This window comes from Macaca nemestrina, chromosome 1, assembly GCF_043159975.1.
Source record: "Macaca nemestrina isolate mMacNem1 chromosome 1, mMacNem.hap1, whole genome shotgun sequence".
In the NCBI taxonomy this organism is placed as follows: Eukaryota; Metazoa; Chordata; class Mammalia; order Primates; family Cercopithecidae; genus Macaca; species Macaca nemestrina.
The window spans coordinates 183178696-183199610 of NC_092125.1; the positions used below are offsets into that span (position 1 = coordinate 183178696).

A 20915-nucleotide genomic window follows, 5' to 3' on the forward strand; every position below is an offset into this window, starting at 1 on the left:
CCATATAATTACATTGAAAAACAAGAGTACTTTTATTGTTTTGATTATCTTCAATATTCTAAGATCCTTTAGAAAAAAAGAAGTATTGAACAGTCAAATCACCTTGATTGCAGGGAAATTCCTTAATGGTTAGCCTCATTTTGCTGTGCAATAACTGTTGGAGTGAAATCAAAAATCTAGAAAAGCATATTGATCTGGTCATTGGCCCTAATAAGGTGAAAGGCTATTCTGAAGGAAAAACAAACAACAGCAAAGATCTCCCCCGTTTTATTAATTTATATATGTACTTATTCTTTCCAAAATCAGCTTCAAGAAACTTACATGATGAATACATGCAATTAAAAGGGATTACATATGTAACAAACCTGCACGTTATGCACATGTACCCTACAACTTAAAGTATAATAATAATAAATAAATTAAAAAAAAAAGAAAGAATAGATATAGAAATAAAGGAAAAGGACAAAGGAAGATAATGCCAAAGATAAGACTTAACACGTTGACAACAGATAATCTAGCATAGGTACCAAATCCATGTGATAGGGTGCTGTACGTTTGTTCCACATGTACCATAAAATCTGTTCTATACTTACCTTGGGCCAAAACAAAGGAAAATATGATAGTTTACAAGTTTTACTTTGTGCATAACATCAGATCTAAAGGCTAGTTTCTCAGAAAGTTTCCACATTTTCTAGCACTGAGATTTTAGAGCAACGTTTCCTGTATTCCTATTCAAGAGTAAGCTGTGCAATGTGGTGAATACAAATCCCAACTATATCTAATAGCTACTGTGACAATGGCAAGTTATGTATGACAGCGCCTTAAAACTTTTTAAATGTCATAAGGCTAAAGCACAATATAGTAAAATCATCCCTGCAAAGGCCCAAATAATACATTTTTTCTGATTAAGGGATGGACTTTATAGTAACTAGAGAAATGTGTGAACTATCTATACTCCAAGAAAGCCTTCCCGAGTACTACTTTTTTCTGTGGAGTTTTTGGTAAGCAGAGAAATTTTCAGCTAAGGTTTTTGACTCTCAGATCTTTTATTCACTCAATATTTAGCAAATATTTAGTTAATCTCCTTCTGTGTGCAAATTATTAAATCAGGTGCTGTGGACATTATGCTATAGGTGTGAGGCATAGTCCAGCCCTCAAGGAGTTTTCATTTCACCTTCACAACCACTCTACAAAATTGGTAATATGGTTTGGCTCCGTGTCCCCACCCAAATCTCATGTTAAATTGTAATCCCCACATGTTGAAGGAAAGGCCTGGTGGCAAGTGATTGGATCATGGGGTGCTCTTTCCCCTTGCTGTTCTCATGATAGAGTTCTCACAAGATCTGATGGTTTAAAAATGTGGCACTTCCTCCATTGCTCTCTGTCTCTCTCCCCTGCCACCATGTGAAGAAGGTCGTTGCTTCCCCTTCACCTTCCACCGTGATTGTAAGTTTCTTGAGGCCTCCCAGTCATCCTTCCTGTTAAGCCTGTGAGTCAGTTAAACCTCTTTTCTTCATAAATTACGCAGTCTCAAGTCAGTTTTTTGGTTTTTGGTTTTTGGGTTTTTTTTTGGTTTTTTTTTTGTTTTTGTTTTTGTTTTTTTTTTTTGAGACTGAGTCTCGCTCTGTTGCCCAGGCTGGGGGTGCAATGGCGCAGTAGCACAATCTCGGCTCACTGCAACCTATGCCTCCTGGGTTCAAGTGATTCCCCTGCCTCAGCCTCCTAAGTAGCTGGGATTACAGGCACCTGCCATCATGCCTGGCTAATTTTTTGTATTTTTAGTAGGGAGAGAGTTTCACCATGTTAGCCAGGATGGTCTTGATCTCCTGACCTCATGATCTGCCTGCCTCGGCCTCCCAAAGTGCTGGGATTACAGGTGTGAGCCACCGCGCCCAGTCTCAGGTAGTTCTTTATAGCAGTGTGCAAACAGACTGATACAATTGGTGAGGATTATTACTGTTTTACAGAAGATGAGAGTAAGATCATAGCAGGATTTAAAAGCCTATTTTTAGCCAAACACACACCTGTAATCCCAGCTACTTGGGAGACTGAGGTGGGAGGATCAGTTGAGCCCAGGAGTTCAAGGCCAGCCAGAGCAACATGGCAAGACCCTGTCTGTATTTTAAAAAATAAATAAATAAAAGTAAATAATAGTAATTTTAGAAAGATATTTTTAAGCCTGCTTTAAAATTTTTACCTAACATAAGCCTGATGAAAGCAGAACCAGAGCTTCTATCCAGTATTCATTCTACTTATTACTCCAGATTCAAAGAATGAAGTTGGGACCATAAACTGGTTATTAAGGTAAAACTGCTCTTTATAATTTGTATTTTTATCTTATGTAAGTTGCTTTTGTCCACACTGGGCCATAATAATAATCATCCCTGTCATCATCATCATTGGCATCATCACCACTATCTATTGCACAATTAATATGTGCTAAACTCAGTGGTGATCACTTTATAGGCATTAATTATCTTACTGAATTTTTACAATTCAATAAGGTAGGTGCCAATACATAAATATACCTTATTATAATTATGGAGACTATATATCCACAATTTCTTCAGTAGTTCCAGTTTGAAGTGTTCCGTTGTTCTCATGAACCATTAAAACAGACCAGAAATTCTAGCTTCATGGTGTCCAAATCACAGGGTACAGGCTTTTCTTTATATCCAGAAGCAACCAAAAGTCATCTATCTGAATTTTGATTTAGGAAATACGATCATTTGCCTTATTTACTTTATCCAGAAATGAGGTCATAATAGTAGTAAGCTATCCATACTCTCCAGGTTGCCAGGAGCAGAGATTGACTGCAGAATCGGGTCAAATCAACTGTCCCTATATGGGATCCATTCTACTCCTTTGTTGATCTCATCCAGTATTATGACTATTATATTGACTATATTATATTGTCTATACATTTGACTCCCAGATTTGTATTTCCAGCTTCTTCCTTTCCTGAACTCCAGACTTGAATATCTAGCTACTGGCCCATCATGTCTACTTAGATGTCTCATATACATCAGAAACTTAATATGTTTTAAATTGCACAACTGATCCTACCCTCCCCACCCAAACCTGCTCTTTCTACAATCTTCCCTCTCAATAAATGGAAAATCTTTCCGGTTGTTAGAGCCACAAACCTTGGAATTATCCTTGACTTCTCTCATTTACATCCATATTTAATGAGCAAATCCTGCGGGCTCTGCAAATATATGCAAAATTTAAATGTTTAACTCCACCACTATCACCCTCATCTAAGCCACCGTTGTCTGTTACCTGGATTACTTTGGTAGCCTCCCACCTTGATTCCATGTCTCCATTTTTGCCTTTCCTATAGTCTTAATAAATCCTTTAAAAATCACTTGTCACATCACATCACTTCAAAAACTCGCAGTGGCTTACATCTCAAAATAAAACCTGAATTCTTACAGTAATTCTAATCAAATATCTACAAGATTGTAGAGATTGACAAACTGATTCTTAAATTTATATGAAAAAGCAATAGAACTGGAATAGTCTAAACAGTTTTGAAAAAGAAAACAAAGTTGGACATCACCAGAGTGCAAGACTTACTGTAATCAAGACATAGCTGTATTTACAAAAAAATGGACCCATGAGTCAGTGGAGTCCAGAAATAGACCTACACATATATGGTCAATTGATTTTCAACAGAGATACAAAGGCAATTCAATGGAGAAAGGATAGTCTTTTCAACACTTGATGCTGCAACAATTGGATATTCATATCCAAAAAAATCCCATAGAAAACCAGTTTTAAAACACTTCAATTCATATTTTGCATCACAAGCAAAAATTAATTCAAAATCGGTAATAGACATAAATGTAAAATCTAAAACTATTCAAGTCCCAGAAGAAAACATTGGAGAGAATCTTCATGACCTTGAGTTAGGCAAAGATTTCTTAAATCTGATACCAAAGACACAACCTATAAAATAACAAATATCTAAATTAGAAACTTCTACTATTTGTAAAATACTGCTAGAAAATTGAAAAAAGCCATAGACAGGAGAAAATCATATATCTAATGTCCAGAATACATAAAGAACTCTCAAAACTTAGTAATAAGAAAGCAACCCAAGTATTAAAATGGGCAAAATATTTGAAAGACACTTAATCAAAGAAAATATACAGTGCATCAAAATATGCTCAACATTTTTAGCCATTAGGGAGATACAAATTAAAACCACAATATATGTACACCTTTTAGAAAGCTTTTTAAAAGAAAAAGGGAAAATACCAAGTACTGGCAAAGATGAAGAGCAGCTGAACTCTTATACATTAATGATGGGAATGCTAAATAGTACATCCACTTTGGAAATTAGCATGAAACTTTCTTGTAAAGTTAAATATATATATACCCTATGACCCAGCAGTCACACTCCTAGGTATGTATTTACACAAGTGAAATGAAAGTAACAGTAAACTGCTTTCACACAAAGCAGTTTACATTCATACAAAAATATGTATGAAAATGTTTATGGCAGCTTTATTTGTAGTCACGTAAACCTGGAAACAGCTCAGGTGTCCCTCAACTGGAGAAGACGGGTCATCAAACTGTGTGTGTATCTATACAATGGAATACTACTCAGCAATAAATAGTAACAAACTACTGATATATTCAACAACATGGATGAATCTCAAATATCTTATGCTAAGTGAAGGAAGTCATTCATATAACATTTATGGTTATATTTATATAACATTCTGGAAAAGACAAAACTAGGGTCAGAATAAAGATTAGAGGTTAGGAACTAGGGATGAAAAAATTTGAACAGGGAGAGAGGTAACAGAACTCTTCTTTGTTGGTGATGGTAGTTATGCAAATATATGAAAGGATAGAGTTTACTGTATATAAATTATACCTTAATTTTAAAATAGGAAAATAATTATTAATTGTCCTTCCCAAAGCCATAGATGATCTAATCACCCCTCTCTTTTATTTCCACTGTAACTTTAACTCCTACCCCTCTCCCCTTGCTCATTCCGTTCCAGCCATATTGGCTGCCTTGCTATTCTTCAATCAAGCCAGGCACCTGGGCCTTGTTACTTACTGTGACTCCTGCGTATAATATACTTCTTTTAGATCTAAATATCCATGCGGCACCCTCTTTCCTTTAGACCTTTGCTTACTGAGGTTTACAGTATTTAAATTTTTACCCCTCCCCCTACCTTCTGCCAGCATTCCCTGCACTCCCTCCGTAGCACTCACCACTTTGTGAAAAATGATATACAGTCTTGTGTCACCTAAGGATGGGGAAATGTGTCATTGGCAATTCCGTTGATGTGCGAACATCCTAGACATTACTTACACAAACATAGATAGTATAGCCTGCTACACACCTAGGCTATATGGTATAACCTGTTGCTCTTAGGTTACAAACCTGTGCAGCATGTTACTGTATTGAATACTGCAGGCAACTGTAATACAATGGTAAGTGTTTGTATATCTAAACATAGAACAGGCACAATAAAAAGGATAAAAAGGTACAGTACAAAGGATAAAAAATGGTGCACCTGTGTAGGGTACTTACCGTGAATGGAGCTTGCAAGACCGAAGTTGCTCTGGGTGAGTCAGTGAGCAAGTGGTGAGTGAATATGAAGGCCTAGGACATTATACTACAGCAGACTTTATAATCACTGTACACTTAGGCCACACTAGGTTTACTTATTTTCTTTTTTCAGCAATGAATTAACCTTAGCTTACTATAACCCTTTTACTTTATGTAAACTTAATTTTTTTAACTTTCTGATTATTTTGTAATAACAGCTTAAAACACATATTGTACAGCTATCCAAAATTTTTCTTTCTTTATATCCTTATATATGTTTTTCTCTATTAAAAATTTTTCCTTCTTTTTAAACTTTTTATTAAAAACTAAGATACATGCACGTTAGGCTAGGCCTACACAGGGTCTAGATCGTCAATATCATTGTCTTCCATATTCACATCTTGTCCACTGGAAGGTCTTTGGGGCAGTAACACACATGGAGCTGTCATCTCTTATAACAATGCTTTCTTCTGTAATACCTTCTGAAGGACCTGCCTGGGGTTGTTTTATGGCTAACTTTTCTAAAAAATACATAGAAGGAGTATACCCTAAAATAACGTATAGTACACTAAATACTAGGCAATAGGAATTTTTCAGCTCCATTATAATCTTATGAGACCTCCATGGTATATACAGTCCATTGTTGACTGAAAAGTCCTTATGTGGCACATACTGTCTCTTCCTATGTGTGTCTTTGTTGTCTTTATCCCTACCCGACTAGGATGTAGGCTCCATTTAGGCAGAATTTTTTATCTATTTTGTTCACTGCTATTTTCCCATCATTTAGAACAATGCCTGACTCATAGAAGATGCTCAGTAAGAATTCATGGAATTAATGAATGTTAGCTTTAGCCTGTTTAACACTGTGCCTCAGCCAGCTATAAACTGTTATTTGTACATACTCATAGAAGCCTAGAGGTTATGTGTGTGTATGTATTTATGTATACATCTGTGTGTGTATAAAAGTAAATTAAGGCAGTCTTTGATTCTTATTGTAAGAGACTATTATGTGTATTATTCTTTCTGTTTAAAAAATGTAACCGTGTAGCGACAGTCTTTTGTGGGTGTCTATTTTCACTGCCTAATTTCACTTCAAAAAATAGCGCCATTTCTCATCCCTCAGATATGAATGCTTTAAATAGTCACACATTTTTAGTAGAAAAAGAAGTCCCAGATTAGTTCATATTTCTAACTTATACCAGGTTTCCTTGTTTTATTGCAAACCAAAAATAATGCAAATAAACTATATTTGTTGAGCAAATCAAACTGAAGTTTACCACTGTTGTTTACTATGACTCGTTTGAGTGTAGGTGTCCTTTATGTTGTTGTTTTACAACAGTGTTTGCTTACAGGAGGCCCTAGCTCTTAGCCAGTATGTTTGAAACTGAACTACTGATATATTTTTGTTCTTTGTTTGCCAGTAGAACTGTTGGATATTCAAATCTCAAGGTTGCTGATTTGCCTCATATCTCTTCATTGTTTTCCACGTTGGTCCATTGGTGTGGGATATATGAGGTCTGTTTTCTTTCTGGGGAAAAGCCCTGGAGACTGTATACATTGAGGAGCAGACATTGTCTGTACAATGAATGGAGTAATGAGCTACTGTTGTTTATTCTTCTGTAATATAATTGGTTGAATTCAGACAATAGTGTAGCATCTGTTGTTATACTATGCAGGGAAATGTCAAAACAGAAAGCAAGCAGACAGGTGGATTAAAGGGAGAGAATGAGGGAAAACCAAGAAATATCACATTAAGTTTTGATTTAAAGTAGGTGAAAAGGAATAATCATGACAAAAATGATAGCACCAAAAACTGTCATATGTTGATCACTGTATTACGTATAGCATGAGGATCAATGCTCAGCATTTGTCACTGAGTGCTGACCAAGTGTCAGCATTTGCTAAGTGGCGTCAGGGACAGGGCCAAGATGGCCGATTAGAAGCAGAGGCTCCCATCAAAAAGAACCATAATTAGCGTGTGAATCCTGCATCAGCAACCAAAGTATTCAGATTCTCTCATCAGAACTGACTAGGCAGCTGGCGTTATCCACGGAGAGGAAGGAAGAGCAGTGTGGTGTGGCGGCCCACCTAAAAACATTCTGCATCTTATGGAAGGATGCTGTGAGGAAGATGTTATTGGCTCTGTTTCTATGAGGAAACTGAAATTCATAAAGACTGTGATTTGCCTAATTCCCAGGATTTGAATGCATGTCTGCCATACCCCAAAACCTATGTTTCTAACCATAACATTGCATTTAATTAAAAATTTTTAAACTGCACTGTCAGAAGTCAGAATACTGACTTTAAGGGGAAGTAGTTCCCAGGAAAGGGTATGCTTCTGAGATACTTGATCAGCATTCTGGTTTTACAGATATGTTGACTTTGAAACTTTATCAAGTTGTACACTTAAGATTTGTGTACTTTTTCATATGTGTGGTACACTTTAATAAAAACTTTAAAACAATTACAAAATACATGACTTTGAACAGAAAGGATAAAGCTTTATTCAATACAACACTGACTCAAATTTTGAAAAAAGTTTCAAATATACTTATATAAAATATGCCTGAAAAATTAAGGAAGAGTATCTGGGCGATGAAAAAGTTTTGAAAATAAATAGTAGTGATGGTTGTACAACATTGTGAATTTATTTAATGCCACTGAATTGTACACTTAATGGTTAAAATATTTTAAAAATTAGTGGATATAAACAATCTTGGTGATGGCTATCTTAATGGTGAATCTACAGATTAGTTTTAATGTTTTTCTTTTAATCTATTTTTGCAATGAATTTATATTACTTTTGTAATTGGGAAAAATGTTTTATAATCTCAAAGATATGCTTGTAAAGAACCACCATTGTGGCTGGGCGCGGTGGTTCACACCTGTAATCCCAGCACTTTGGGAGGCCTAGGCAGATGCATCACTTGAGGTCAGGAGTTTGAGATCAGCCTGGCCAGCATGGCAAAACCCCATCGCTACTAAAAATACAAAAATTAGCCAAGTGTGGTGGCACGCGCCTGTAATCCCAGCTACTCAGGAGGCTGAGGTGGGAGAATCGCTTGAACCTGGGAGATGGAGGTTGCAGAGAGCCGAGATAAACTCCAGCCTAGGTGACAGAGCGAGACTCCATCTCAAAAAAAAGAACCACCACTGTTAACTGAGAAATGGATAATCCCATTAACAGTTTAGAAAATGTATATAACTCTAATCCACAGAGGTTTATGCCTAAAAGCAACTCATGGTTTCCCTTTAAGGGACACATGTGGAAAATTAATCTGAACAGTTAATGCAAGGAGGAATCATACCTCAGAGAAAGGAGAAGTAAGATGTTTAATTCTTAGTTACTAGAAGTAGAGGCTATGAGATTCACATTCTTCTAGCATTTATTGAACACCTACTGTGTGCCTATAATCATACTAAGCACTTTCACCTACATTATTTCAGTTAGCATGTCAGTTTATTCCTTCCCTTCCAAGGGCATATTGAGCATCTACTTTGTACTATGCACTATATTTGGAATAAGAAGTAATACATGCTCCCATGCCATTATGGAGCTTGCAGGCTAGTAAGAAGGTCAGGCATTAAATAAATAACTATGGTACTATATAGTGAATGCTGTAATTGGCATATCAACTAGCATTTTATTTTGATATACACAGGTTAATCCATTCATTTGGTTACTAATATATGATAATGTTACTGAAATAGTTTAATAGTTGGAACTATTCAGCTGAAACTCATTGCTGTCACAGAACACCAATATCAGGTAAACTGCCACTCATGCTGTCAGAAAAAAGGGCAAAAGTGACTGAAAAAAAAGCAAAAATATATTTTTAACTGTATTTCTTATGTCTCCATTTCTGGACATCAATTTCCCCACATAAAAAATGAGAGTATTGGGCTGTTTGACAAATGCAGCCCCTTCCAGATCTGATATTCTGTGTAGATCTCTTCCTTATAAGAAAAGCAACTGTCACTGAAGCCTATTATGTGTCAGATGCCATACTGAAAATTTTATATATATTGCCTATATAATTCCCACCTCTCTAATCCCCTATAAGGTAGGTGGTTATTCAGTGCCTCCAGAAGGAAAATAACCTCAGTCATAGGCGAGACCAGCTTTTTCTATACATTGCAGAAATTTTGAATGATTTGAAAAAAATACTTCAGTATTAGAGCCAACCAAATTCACCTGCATGACACAAATTACTTAATTTCTTATCCATACTTGTGTCTGAGCCAACTTTTTCTGTTGGTTATTTTAAACATTTTTTAACAGATAATTTGCATAGGTCAAAATAGGCATATACGCAGAAAACACCAGCTGTCACCTCTTCCACCTTGTTCCCCTACCCTCTGTAGGTTACCATTTTTGTTTCTTTTTATTTGTGTAAGTTTATTACCTCCAAAGAACCAGCTTATTTATTAGCTGACTAGTTTTATATTTCTTGTTTTCCTAAATTATTTATTTATACTTTTATTTTATTATCAGCTTTCCTTCCACTTATTTTATTGGGTTTTTTTTTTCACTAGTTTTAAATTTTTTTTTGTTCCCAGACACTGATAATTCACTAGCTTTTAAAATCTAATTCTTAATTCACTTATTTTTATTCTTTAATTTATAATGGCATGAGAATGGTTTTTTTTTTGTTTGTTTGTTTGTTTTTTTTTTTGAGACGGAGTCTCGCTCTGCCGCCCAGGCTGGAGTGCAGTGGCCGAATCTCAGCTCACTGCAAGCTCCGCCTCCCGGGTTCACGCCATTCTCCTGCCTCAGCCTCCTGAGTAGCTGGGACTACAGGCGCCACCGCGCCCGGCTAGTTTTTTGTATTTTTTAGTAGAGACGGGGTTTCACCGTGTTAGCCAGGATGGTCTCGATCTCCTGACGTCGTGATCCGCCCATCTCGGCCTCCCAAAGTGCTGGGATTACAGGCTTGAGCCACCGCGCCCGGCCAACATGAGAATGTTAAGGCTATGAATTTCCTCAGAGCACTGCTTTAGATGAATTTCATGGATTCTAACATGAAGTCTTTCTTAGGGTTCTAGACAAAAAAGGTTTTAGTAATTTTTATAGATTCCAATGTTATTAGGGACCTCAGAGACCATCTCCTAATGGAATGTCACAAATGCGAAACAATGTAATACTAAAACCTGGATTCAAGCCCACACTAGCCATGAGGCCTTCCAGCAGTTTACTTCACCTGCTTAAGTCAAATGAAGGGTTTGGTCCATCTGTAGGTCCAGAAATCAATGACTAAGATTTGGCCAAATCCCAAAGCGAGTTAGTGGCAAAGCCAGAACTAGGACTGTGGTCTTCTTCTACCAATAAACCCGATATTTGAAGTTCTTTCCATGTTTTAAAACTTTTCTTTTATTGTGGCCAAATATATGTACACTAACTTGCCATTCTTAAGTATACAATTCAGTGGCATTAATTGTATTCACAGTATTATCCAACCACCACCACTATTTCCAAAATGTTTTCATCACCCTAAACAGAATTTCCCCATTCCATTTTGACATAAACATAATAATCCAGTATTCTACAAACTCTGCAGTTACGTCTACTTGAAAAATGTATTTCTCATATAAATATATTTCTGTGTGTGTGTGTCTTTTCTGAATGCATCTAATAGCTTTAATTCATACCCTAGAAAGGTATCAATTGGGTATTTGATATGAATGTCTTTGATCACAAATATCTGAGCCCTTCAGTTAAAAAAAATGCTTTTTCTGTGTAGTGTCCTATATATTTAATAATATGTGTCATTAAGGTGGAATTTATTTTAATTACTTGCCTATTGGGCTAATATTAAGAAAATGAAAAATACATGATTCTATTTTTCAAGCATTAGGCTTGGCTAATAAATGGGGCAGTGACTTTTCTATGAATTTCTAGAAAGCAGCAGCTTTTTCTCTGGTCTCTTCCTCCCCACTCTCCATAGTCCAGTCCTTCCCACATTTTAACACCTGGTTTTTGCTCTCCCTAGGCCATCCGGCTGTCCTTAGAGCAAGCCCTGCCTCCTGAGCCAAAGGAAGAAAATGCTGAGCCTGTGAGCAAACTGCGGATCCGGACCCCCAGTGGCGAGTTCTTGGAGCGGCGTTTCCTGGCCAGCAGCAAGCTCCAGATTGTCTTTGATTTTGTAGCTTCCAAAGGATTTCCATGGGATGAGTACAAGTTACTGAGCACCTTTCCTAGGAGAGATGTAAGTTCCCATACCTATAGCAGGAAGTATATCCCAGTGGGAGATGTGCCATCATTAAAGCTGAACAAAGTAGTTCAAGAAAAGTCCTATGGTGCAGGCAACTACCAGACATCCAGAAGTCCTTCTTTGTTCTGCACATCACTCTGTCCTTAGCCTTTGGAGAAAGTATGGCTTCCCAGGCCAGCAGACATGTGTACCCAGTAGCCTATGTAAGAAATTAGGTACAGATCTTCCTTCCTACCTGTTTTCCCTATTCCATCATTCCAGTCTTTGCCGAGGTCTCATCTGTATTCCTCAAATGAGATATATTCTGTAGACCTTAGAATATACCTGAGAATTGTAAGTTTAACAGCTTAACAGTTAGATATCAGGGTCAACGAATATAGGTTCACTAAGAATGACTCATGCAAAACAGAAAGTATTTTGTGATTTGATAGTCTTACTATACCCTGGGAGGTTACAGAGGGTGACCTGTATTCACTGTGTGCTTGCATTACAGCACAATATTTGATAGTCTCTCATAGTATTCTGGGGCAAAGTAAAGAGATATAGATGTGTTAGATTCATTGCTGATTAAATGGTTGCATCCAAAAAATGTTAACCACCATTTCCTTGTAGGGAACCAAGAGGCTCTGTATTTAATCTTTTATTACTTACCATATTTATTAGCAACCTACATGAAGACTTTATCAGATTTATAGGTTATGAAAAATAAGATTCAAGAAAATCTTAAAATACTGAAACTTACACAAAATGAAGCTGCAGAAATTTTACAGAAACGTGTAGAAATAGATTCCTTTAGTAGAGGTTATGGTTGAATTAAGCTGAATACACATTAATAACATGTTGTGGCTGCCAACAAAAAAGCTAGCTCCTGTTTTAGAGGTGTAATCCCAACCAGAGGTTAACTTAATGGTCCTGTTTAACTCTGCACTAAGATAAACTACCCCTGGGTAATGGGTGCACCAAAATCTCACAGATCACCACTAAAGAACTTACTCATGTAACAAAATACCACCTGTTCCCCAAAAACCTATGGAAATAAAAAATTTAAAAAAAAAAAAAAACTACCCCTGAAATAGTCTTTAGGCTTCACGCTGAAAAACGAAGCCTGAAGAAATAGGAGCAGGGCTGGTAGGAAGGTGAGGGAGCTGCACATCGTGTCATTTAAGGAACATTACCTCTAAAGAAGGAAGGACCATGGGAGATGTGATTGTTGTCTTCAGCTACTTGAAGGCATGCCTTGTAAAAGAGGGATCTGATTTTTTGAGGCTCCAGGGGCAGAACTGGGACCAATGAGTTGAAAGTTACATGAGACAAAATTTGGCATAGTGTAACAAAGCATTTTATAAGAAAGGAATATGTTGTGTCGTGAAGTGTTAATTTTCCTATCATTGGAGATTACCAAGTACTACTCTTTTCAGGAATAACAGATATATATGGAGAGGGATTCATCCCTGGTATTCCTGCTTGATATGGGATGGGACTTAGACTTCCTTAGCTCTAAAATATACAGTAAATATTCTGTGATTCCATTATGAGCTAGGCATAGTAACCTAGCATACAAAAACCAAGAATTTCATTAAGGCACATCTGAGTCTCTCACATTGGCTGTCAGGTTTACAGGATAGAGAGAGAAACTAGTAATATCCCCTCTGGGTGGAATGAGGATCTTGCCACTTATTTCTAAGCCCAGGAGACTGTAGTGGAACCCAGGTGCTGACTATTGTTCCTTTTTCACTGGTCCTGCCTCCTGCTCCAAGGTCATTCCCTTTATTTGTATATAAGGCACACAAACATGCACAAGGGAACACAGGCCTGCATATGTTCTTACCACACAGCCAAGTATGAAAACTACCTTAACTTCTGTCACTGAAGTTGAACTCTCAGTGTGTGAACATTTAACAAAGAACCAATATCAAAGGGTTCAAGATCAGCCTGGTTCTCATACTTTATGTTCTGTGATGAAAATCTCACCTCAGAGAACTTAAAAAACTTAGGAGCTAAGTTTGCCCTTCCCAACCCTTAGTTTTAAGTCACTCCCTTTCTGAATGGGTCTCGTCTTTAAAAATGGAAGTACTGGAAGAAATAGACTTTCTGCATTTTAAAATTAAACTTTTTCTTTCAAATTAATTTTTAAAGCTTATTACTGACAGGGATGGGGTGAAAATATCTTAAAAGAAGCTAGGCTTTTTGATCACTATTAAGAACCTCTTTCCACGGGGTGAAACTCTGAACTGTGGAAAGTTGCTGTTGAAAGGAAACTGGGGAGATGTGATGTGAAATGCAGAGTGTTCTTGGGCCTGTGACTATCTCCCTGCAGTTGCCAGCATAGTGCTTCATACATAAGCATCAGTAACTGTTGTTGAATGTTAATAAGCTCGGACTCCCCTAATCTCTGGTTCCAGAATGAACAGAGAGGCTGGTCCAAATGAGAACAGATGCTCTAGGCCCACCCAGATTCCAGACTTAAACTAAGAAAGCCCACCCAAGACTCTTTAGGCCTCCTAGAGCCAGGGGTGGGGTGAGAGTTAAAGGCCCTTCATTCTTCTCTGAATTCTCTTTCAAGTCAAATGACTAGTGTTTTTGCAAGGCTATTCTGTAACAGCCATCTGTGTGTCCTAGGATTAGGATCTAATTTGTAAAAGTCATCTTAAATTACAGCCAAACTAAAGACTGTTAAAAAGCACATCTTAAGGCCTTGCCTTTTTAATAACAAATAATATAAGCCTTAACTCTAGGAGTCTTAATTGTGTCTTCAGCCTTTTCTCCACAAAGCAGAGACTGGTTTCTCAGCAGAGGAACCAGTTAAGTGTTCTTCTGTACCTCCCATGCCTGCCACCCGCCCCCAACCAAAACAATACTTCATGTTAAGATTTCTCAGCTGTCTAACCATTTAGTAAATGTCTGCTGAGCATACTTCCCTGAACTGAACACTGTAGGACAACCAAAATAGCCGCAGACATAGGCCTTCCCCAGAATCGCTGATTCAAGTTGTGGAAGCAATGAGTTACTTGGTTTGGGTGGGTGGGTGTGTGTGTGTGTGTGTGTGTGTGTGTTTTCCCCAATTTTGCTAATAACAGTTACCAAGAGAAGGAGTAGTATTTATTTCCAGAGCTCTACCTCTTGGACATGTTAGAGCCGTGTGAACATCAGTGGTCCATTTGCCTTACTTGGGCATTGCCTTGGAAATGAGGTAGTTGAGTCCTAAAAGCTGTATAATGATATTCACCCTACTACTCCTCCTATAGGCCAACTCCTGTCTCTGAGTTAGAGTAAGGGACTGCTGCCAGCTCCCCCAGCTCCCCTCCAGACCTACAGTAGCCCAGACATAGGCCCTTTCCAGAAAAGCTGATTATCACTCATGCCACTTGGTAAGAGATTGTCAGTATCCCCCAGCCTTCCTCTTCTGTGCCACTTCCTTATCTTCCCTTTTCTCTCCTCCTTCCTTTTCTACCCCTTCCCTTTTTTCCAATCCTATTTTACCTGTTTTATCTTCTCCCCCATCTTTCCATTCTTCCCTTCTCCTTATTTCTTTATCCCACAACTCTTCTTTCTGCCTCCTCTTTTTCTATTTTTTGCCTACCCATATCCACATCCCTCAGAGGAGCTCTGTCTACGATTGGAAAGTGAGATCTTTCAATTTATAAAATGACTGGAAAGCACTAGGAAAGGAGGATGAAGAATGGCAAGTGAGCTCTAAGAGTCCACCGATAGCCCATGTGTATTGCCACTGATATAATCACACAGCCCCCGTTCTAGCCTAGAGAACATGCCTTTTTCTAGATCTATAGATATGAATCCCCAAACAGACAGACATGCATTCAGGAATAAACTGTTTTCTTATATATCTAAAACAAAGTAATGAGGGAATTTATATTTTGCCCCAGCTTTCTAGGTTTTTTTCTCTGTAACTATAACTCGTAATTTTTGTTTCTCCCTCTAAGACTTAAATGAACAGGAGAATGAGTGTAAACAAGCTCCAGCAGCGTTTTTCTAGAGTAGACCTTCAGTAAGGTTTTGTTTAAATGTACTGGGGGAAAAGCCTTTCAAATTTGGGGTATACAAATTCCTTTCTCTGTCACCCATCCACTTTTATTATGCTAAGCACCAAGCTAAACACTACAAACACAGTGAAGAAAAATAATGGCATAGATCTAACCCTTGTAGAATTTACAGTCTGAATCCAGAAGCTACAGCTAGATGAAGTTTGACTTGACTTCATCCGTAACACGTGGATACTATTTGCCACCATAAGGAGATAGAAGAAATTTAATTCGCATTTAATTCATGTATTTGTTCTCTCATTATAGCAAAACATTTGCTGTGCAACCTCTCTGTTTCAGCCTTCATACCAGATGCTGGTGATACAGAAATTTTAAAAAAATTGTTGCTGACCTTGAAGAGTTCACATTATAGTAAAAACACACATCTAAAGCAAATTGCATTACAAATTACACCCACAGTTAGAAGGATAAGTAATTTCAGCCAGCAGTGATAAGGGAAAGTATTACAAAGGAAGTGAATTTTACCTGATCCTTGCACAGAGAGATGTTCAGTGAGTGGAAGCAGAATAGCAAAGTCAGAAGTAAATGTTTCAGTCGTAGTTAGTCTTGCATGTGCATCCCACTCCATCATACTGAACACTGGACAACTTACTTGACCCTGCCGAACTTTCATTTCTTCATCTTTGAAAGAGAAATGATAATATCTGAGATGGTCATGGTAAGAGTTATATAAAGTGAATGTAAATTACTATATTCATAGCACATAAAACAGTATCTGCTATAATAATCCTAAATAGAGAGAGGCAGAAGAGGTGGGAAGGGCTTACAGTTAAAGAAAACGTGGCAGCAGTGAATTCTTTCTCTAGAACAGTGATGGATATCAAATTTGAGTTACAAGTATCTGGCTGTAACCCAGGTTTAAGAATATATCATTGAAATCTTGCAAATATCTGATATTTGCAAAGGATCTCAGAGATATGAAGGCCAATGCTGCCACATTACTGGTGGGAGAATGAAAGCCTAGTAAAATTAAGCACTTAAGTCACTTGAACAATTATAAAAACAGAGCTGATGGTGACATCCAAGTTTTCTTATGATCATTGCTTTTTGAGATTATTGAGTCCTTTTAAAAAACTTAATAAATTATAGAGTTCCACTTTAAAATTAGAGTCATAGAACTAGAAAAATCAACATTAGAGACCACCTAATAAATGCAATAAATTACAGCTGCAAGCACCAGTATTTTAAAATATTTTGTACTTCAATAACCTTCATATGGTAATACCTCTAATATTGCAGTTGGATTGATTTTCAATTTATATTAGACTTTTATTTTTTTAAAAAACAAGAGCCAGAAGAAAAAACTTTAATGCCATTGAACGACTGTATCTTAAAAGCTTTGTTCTCAAAATAAACCAAGATGAAGCATCTGATGTTAAAGGTCCTACTGCTGAGCTTGTTCCATTCCCCTCAGGTATTTTATATCACTATATCTGGTTATTTGGAAATGTTCAGTATCCCTAAATAATCAAGATTCAGATAAAAAGAACTATGATCGTGTAATGGAACACATTAGTATCTAGACGATTGCAATATTAATTTTGTCTCTAAACTTCTCTCAAATCTGTTCTTTTCTTCTCTTTCCCTCTATACCACTGCCCAAGTCGTCATAGCCCAAGTTAAACCTATGGCTTCCTAATTCATCTCCCTGCCTCCGGTTTTGCCTCCCCACATCTATCCTCCCCACTGTCTCTTGAGTTATTTTTTTAAACGACTTTGATGATCTCTCTCTCTCTCCTGCTTAAAAGCCTCCAGTGGTTCTAATGGCCTACAGAAAAAGTCCAAACTCCTTACCATGGCATACAAAATCTTCAAAGTTTCACACCATCTCCTTTTCCTGCTCAGTTCTCACTTCTTCTGATTACCTCCTCGCCACATGCATCTCACCATTAAACCACAATAAACTGCTTGACTGGAAGAAACATGAGACCTCACTAAGGTACAAAATACATTTACAGAATTATCCCACTCCTCTTCTGTCAGCTTTGGGAGATACCAAGACAGGTGTGGTGTTAGTATCATTCAGCAATGGTGAATATGAGGTCTTGAGGTGAAGTTACTTGCTTGAGAGTGTACATTCAGTTAATTAATGACCACTGAGGACTGCAGCCCAGGCCTCTTGATTGCCTTATTTTCAGAAGTTATGTTGTGAAGAAAAATTATCCTGGATTATTCGACAGGACTCCTGAATTTTTAGGTAGAAGTCATTTGGTAAAAACTGTTTACAAAATATTTACAACATTCAAAAAAAAGTAAACAGTGAAAGATTTAAGAGACTAATACAGGTGCTGCTTAAATAGGTCTGTATATGAAACTCTAATCTGACACAACAGCAACCTAATTAAAGGGAAAAATACTAGCAAGGGCAGTTTATATTTCTTTAGGTTATTCATTTTGTTTAAGAAATTCATTTTCTAAATTGTAAGTTTTAAATTTTTTAAATTTTAATTGTTGGCCGAGTGCTCACGCCTGTAATCCCAACACTTTGGAAGGCTGAGGCAGGCGGATCACTTGAGGTCAGGAGTTCAAGACCAGCCTGGCCAACGTGGTGAAACCCTGCCTCTACTAAAAAATACAAAACTTAGGCCAGGCATGGTGGCTCACACCTGTAATCCCAGCACTTTGGGAAGCCAAGGCAGGTGGATCACGAGGTCAGGAGTTCAAGACCAGCCTGGGCAAGATGGTGAAATCTCGTCTCTACTAAAAATACAAAAAATTAGCCGGGCACGGTGGCAGGTGCCTGTAATCCCAGCTATTCAGGAGGCTGAGGCAGGAGAATCGCTTGAACTCGGAGGGTAAAGGTTGCAGTGAGCTGAGATCGCACCACTGCACTCCAGCCTGGTGAGAGAGTGAGACCTTGTCTCAAATAGAAAAAAAAAGAAAAATATTTTCAATGTGTAAATAAAGCTCGGCGTTACATATTTTGAAAGATTTTATCATCTCTGATTTCTTCATTTCACCTTGTAATTCCTATTTCTGGGTCACTGCTAGATGCTGGTAAAATATACGCTTAGTTGTATTCCACACCCTGTTTATCCAATACAGTTTTATTTTGCCAGCCTCTCTGCTTAGTGCCAAGGAATAAGGCATGGTCCCACATTTAAGAACATTTCAGCCTCTCATACAAACAGTCCTCATACTGCAGTTCATGCAGTGGATCCAAAGAATAGTCAAGCAAAAGGGGCAATAGATCCCTGCTGGCGTGGGTAACCAAGAGAGGTTGTGTAAAAGAGATAGCAGTTGAACAAAACTGAGGTAGATAGGATTTTTTGGTAGGTTGCTAAGAGGAAAACATTCTCCAGCAGCGAGGACAGCTTGAGGTAAAAGGGCTAATGTTGAAAAGCACAAAGCCATGACCAGACTGGCTGAAACGAGGGGGCTTTGTCTAACAAAGTCCTGAGAAAAGGCTGAAGGAGGTTTGGGGATAGGATATATAAAACCTGGAATACCAGGAGAAGGAGCTTGGCTTTATTTATTGAGTAACAGAATGATATAGTCATCCATTATTATCATCACAGTAAGATTAATAACACATACATTATTCCATAATTTACAGATTTACATTACCTGGCACACAGCAGATGCTCAATACATGTCAGTCCTTTGATCTCTTTCTACTGGCATTATCTAATTGCTCTCATCTAGTCTTGTGGCAATAAACGTAATATACACAGTTACAACTCACAAATATATATATCCAGTCTAAATTCTCTCTCTAACTCCAAACATTTCTACATACAGCTGTCTACTCAGTATCTCCACTTTGCATCCAGTAGGCGTCTCACATGAAACACAGTCAAAACTGAATTCCTGATTCCTACTCTCCCCCAAAACCTGCTCCTCCCATAGTCTTCCTTATCTGATTAAATGGCAGCTTCATTCTTTTTGTTCAGGCAAGAAACCTCAAGAGTTATCCTTGACTCCTCTTTCTCTCCTTTCTCCATCCAACTCATAGCAAAATCTGTTGGTTTTACTTTCAAAGTATACCCAGAATCTACTTCTCAGTACCTCTACAACTGAACCCTAGCCCAAGCCACTATAATCTGTTATCCAAATTATTATAATGATGTCCTACTGGCCTCTGCTTCCATCTGTGAACCCCTTCAATCTTGTTTTCAAAAAAGACAATGATATTTTTTTAATAAGGCAAATTATGTCACTTCTCTTTTCGAACCCTGTAATAGCTCCCCATCAGTTCAGAATGAAAGGCCTTTATTGATCTAACTTGCTGGCATTTCTCTGACCCCTCTCCCACTCAGTCATTTCCATTTACCTTGGCATCTTTGCTATTTGTACAACACCGTGAAACATGTTCCTACTTCAGGGCCTTGCATTTGCACTTTCTTCTACTGAAATAGTCTTCCTCTAGATAGTGCTTATGCCCTCACTTCCTTCAGGTATCTGCTCAAATACTGCCTTTTTTGAGGCTTTTGCTGACCAACCCATATAAAGTAATAGTCTTCCTTCCCTCCCCTCTCTGCCCTACCTTCCCCACCCTGCCAGACTGACAACCCCTATTTCTCTTATCCTGCTCTCTTTTTCTCCACTGAACTGTTCACTCTCTGACATAATAGGTATATAGTTGTTTATTGTCTCCCTGCTACTAGAATAAAAGCTCTTAGAGGGCAAGAACTTTATTTGTTAACTAATCCTGGCACCTAGGTCAGTACCTGAAACCTAACTGATGCTCACTAAAGACCTGCTGAATGAATGAATGAATGAATGAATGATGCAAATGAACAAACAGCCTGTGAAATAATAATAATGCTGTCTTCTATTTATTGAGTTCCCCTTATATGTTCCCATTATATGTTAAAGTGCTAGGCACTTTACAGGTATCATGTAATTGAATTCTTACAACAACCCTATGAGATTGGGGTATCCTTACTTTATGGTTAAGAAATCAAAAGCTCAAAGAAGCAGATTTCAAACTCATGTCCAAAACCTTTTATACCAGACAGATATTATCTCCATTTTATAGCTTCAAAACTGAAACTGTAAATTAAGTGTTTTAACCAAGATCACATAGCTAAGCAGTGGCAGAGCTGGCACTTAAATGTGACCGTA

At 37.6% G+C, this 20915-nt stretch overlaps 1 protein-coding gene and 1 long non-coding RNA gene across 6 annotated transcripts in view; one reads left to right on the forward strand and one right to left on the reverse strand.

Annotated features, from left to right (window-relative positions):
- LOC105495028 (Fas associated factor 1) overlaps positions 1–20915 on the forward strand; it is a 504146-nt gene that overhangs the window by 459469 nt on the left and 23762 nt on the right. For all 4 annotated transcript variants that reach the window (XM_071093153.1, XM_071093175.1, XM_071093142.1 and 1 more), the window contains one exon: positions 11566–11781. In XM_071093153.1, coding sequence (XP_070949254.1) covers positions 11566–11781 — 216 coding nt within the window. The remainder of the gene's footprint in view (positions 1–11565; positions 11782–20915) is intronic.
- LOC139362347 (uncharacterized) overlaps positions 1–20915 on the reverse strand; it is a 111178-nt gene that overhangs the window by 49573 nt on the left and 40690 nt on the right. The window contains exons 3-5 of one of the 2 annotated variants that reach the window (XR_011621104.1): positions 17643–17760; positions 16314–16469; positions 11779–12111 (exon numbers count right to left, since the gene is read on the reverse strand). This is a non-coding gene — a long non-coding RNA (uncharacterized lncRNA). Of the gene's footprint in view, positions 1–11778; positions 12112–16313; positions 16470–17642; positions 17761–20915 lie in introns of those variants that run through there. The other variant, XR_011621093.1, reaches the window with a different exon arrangement.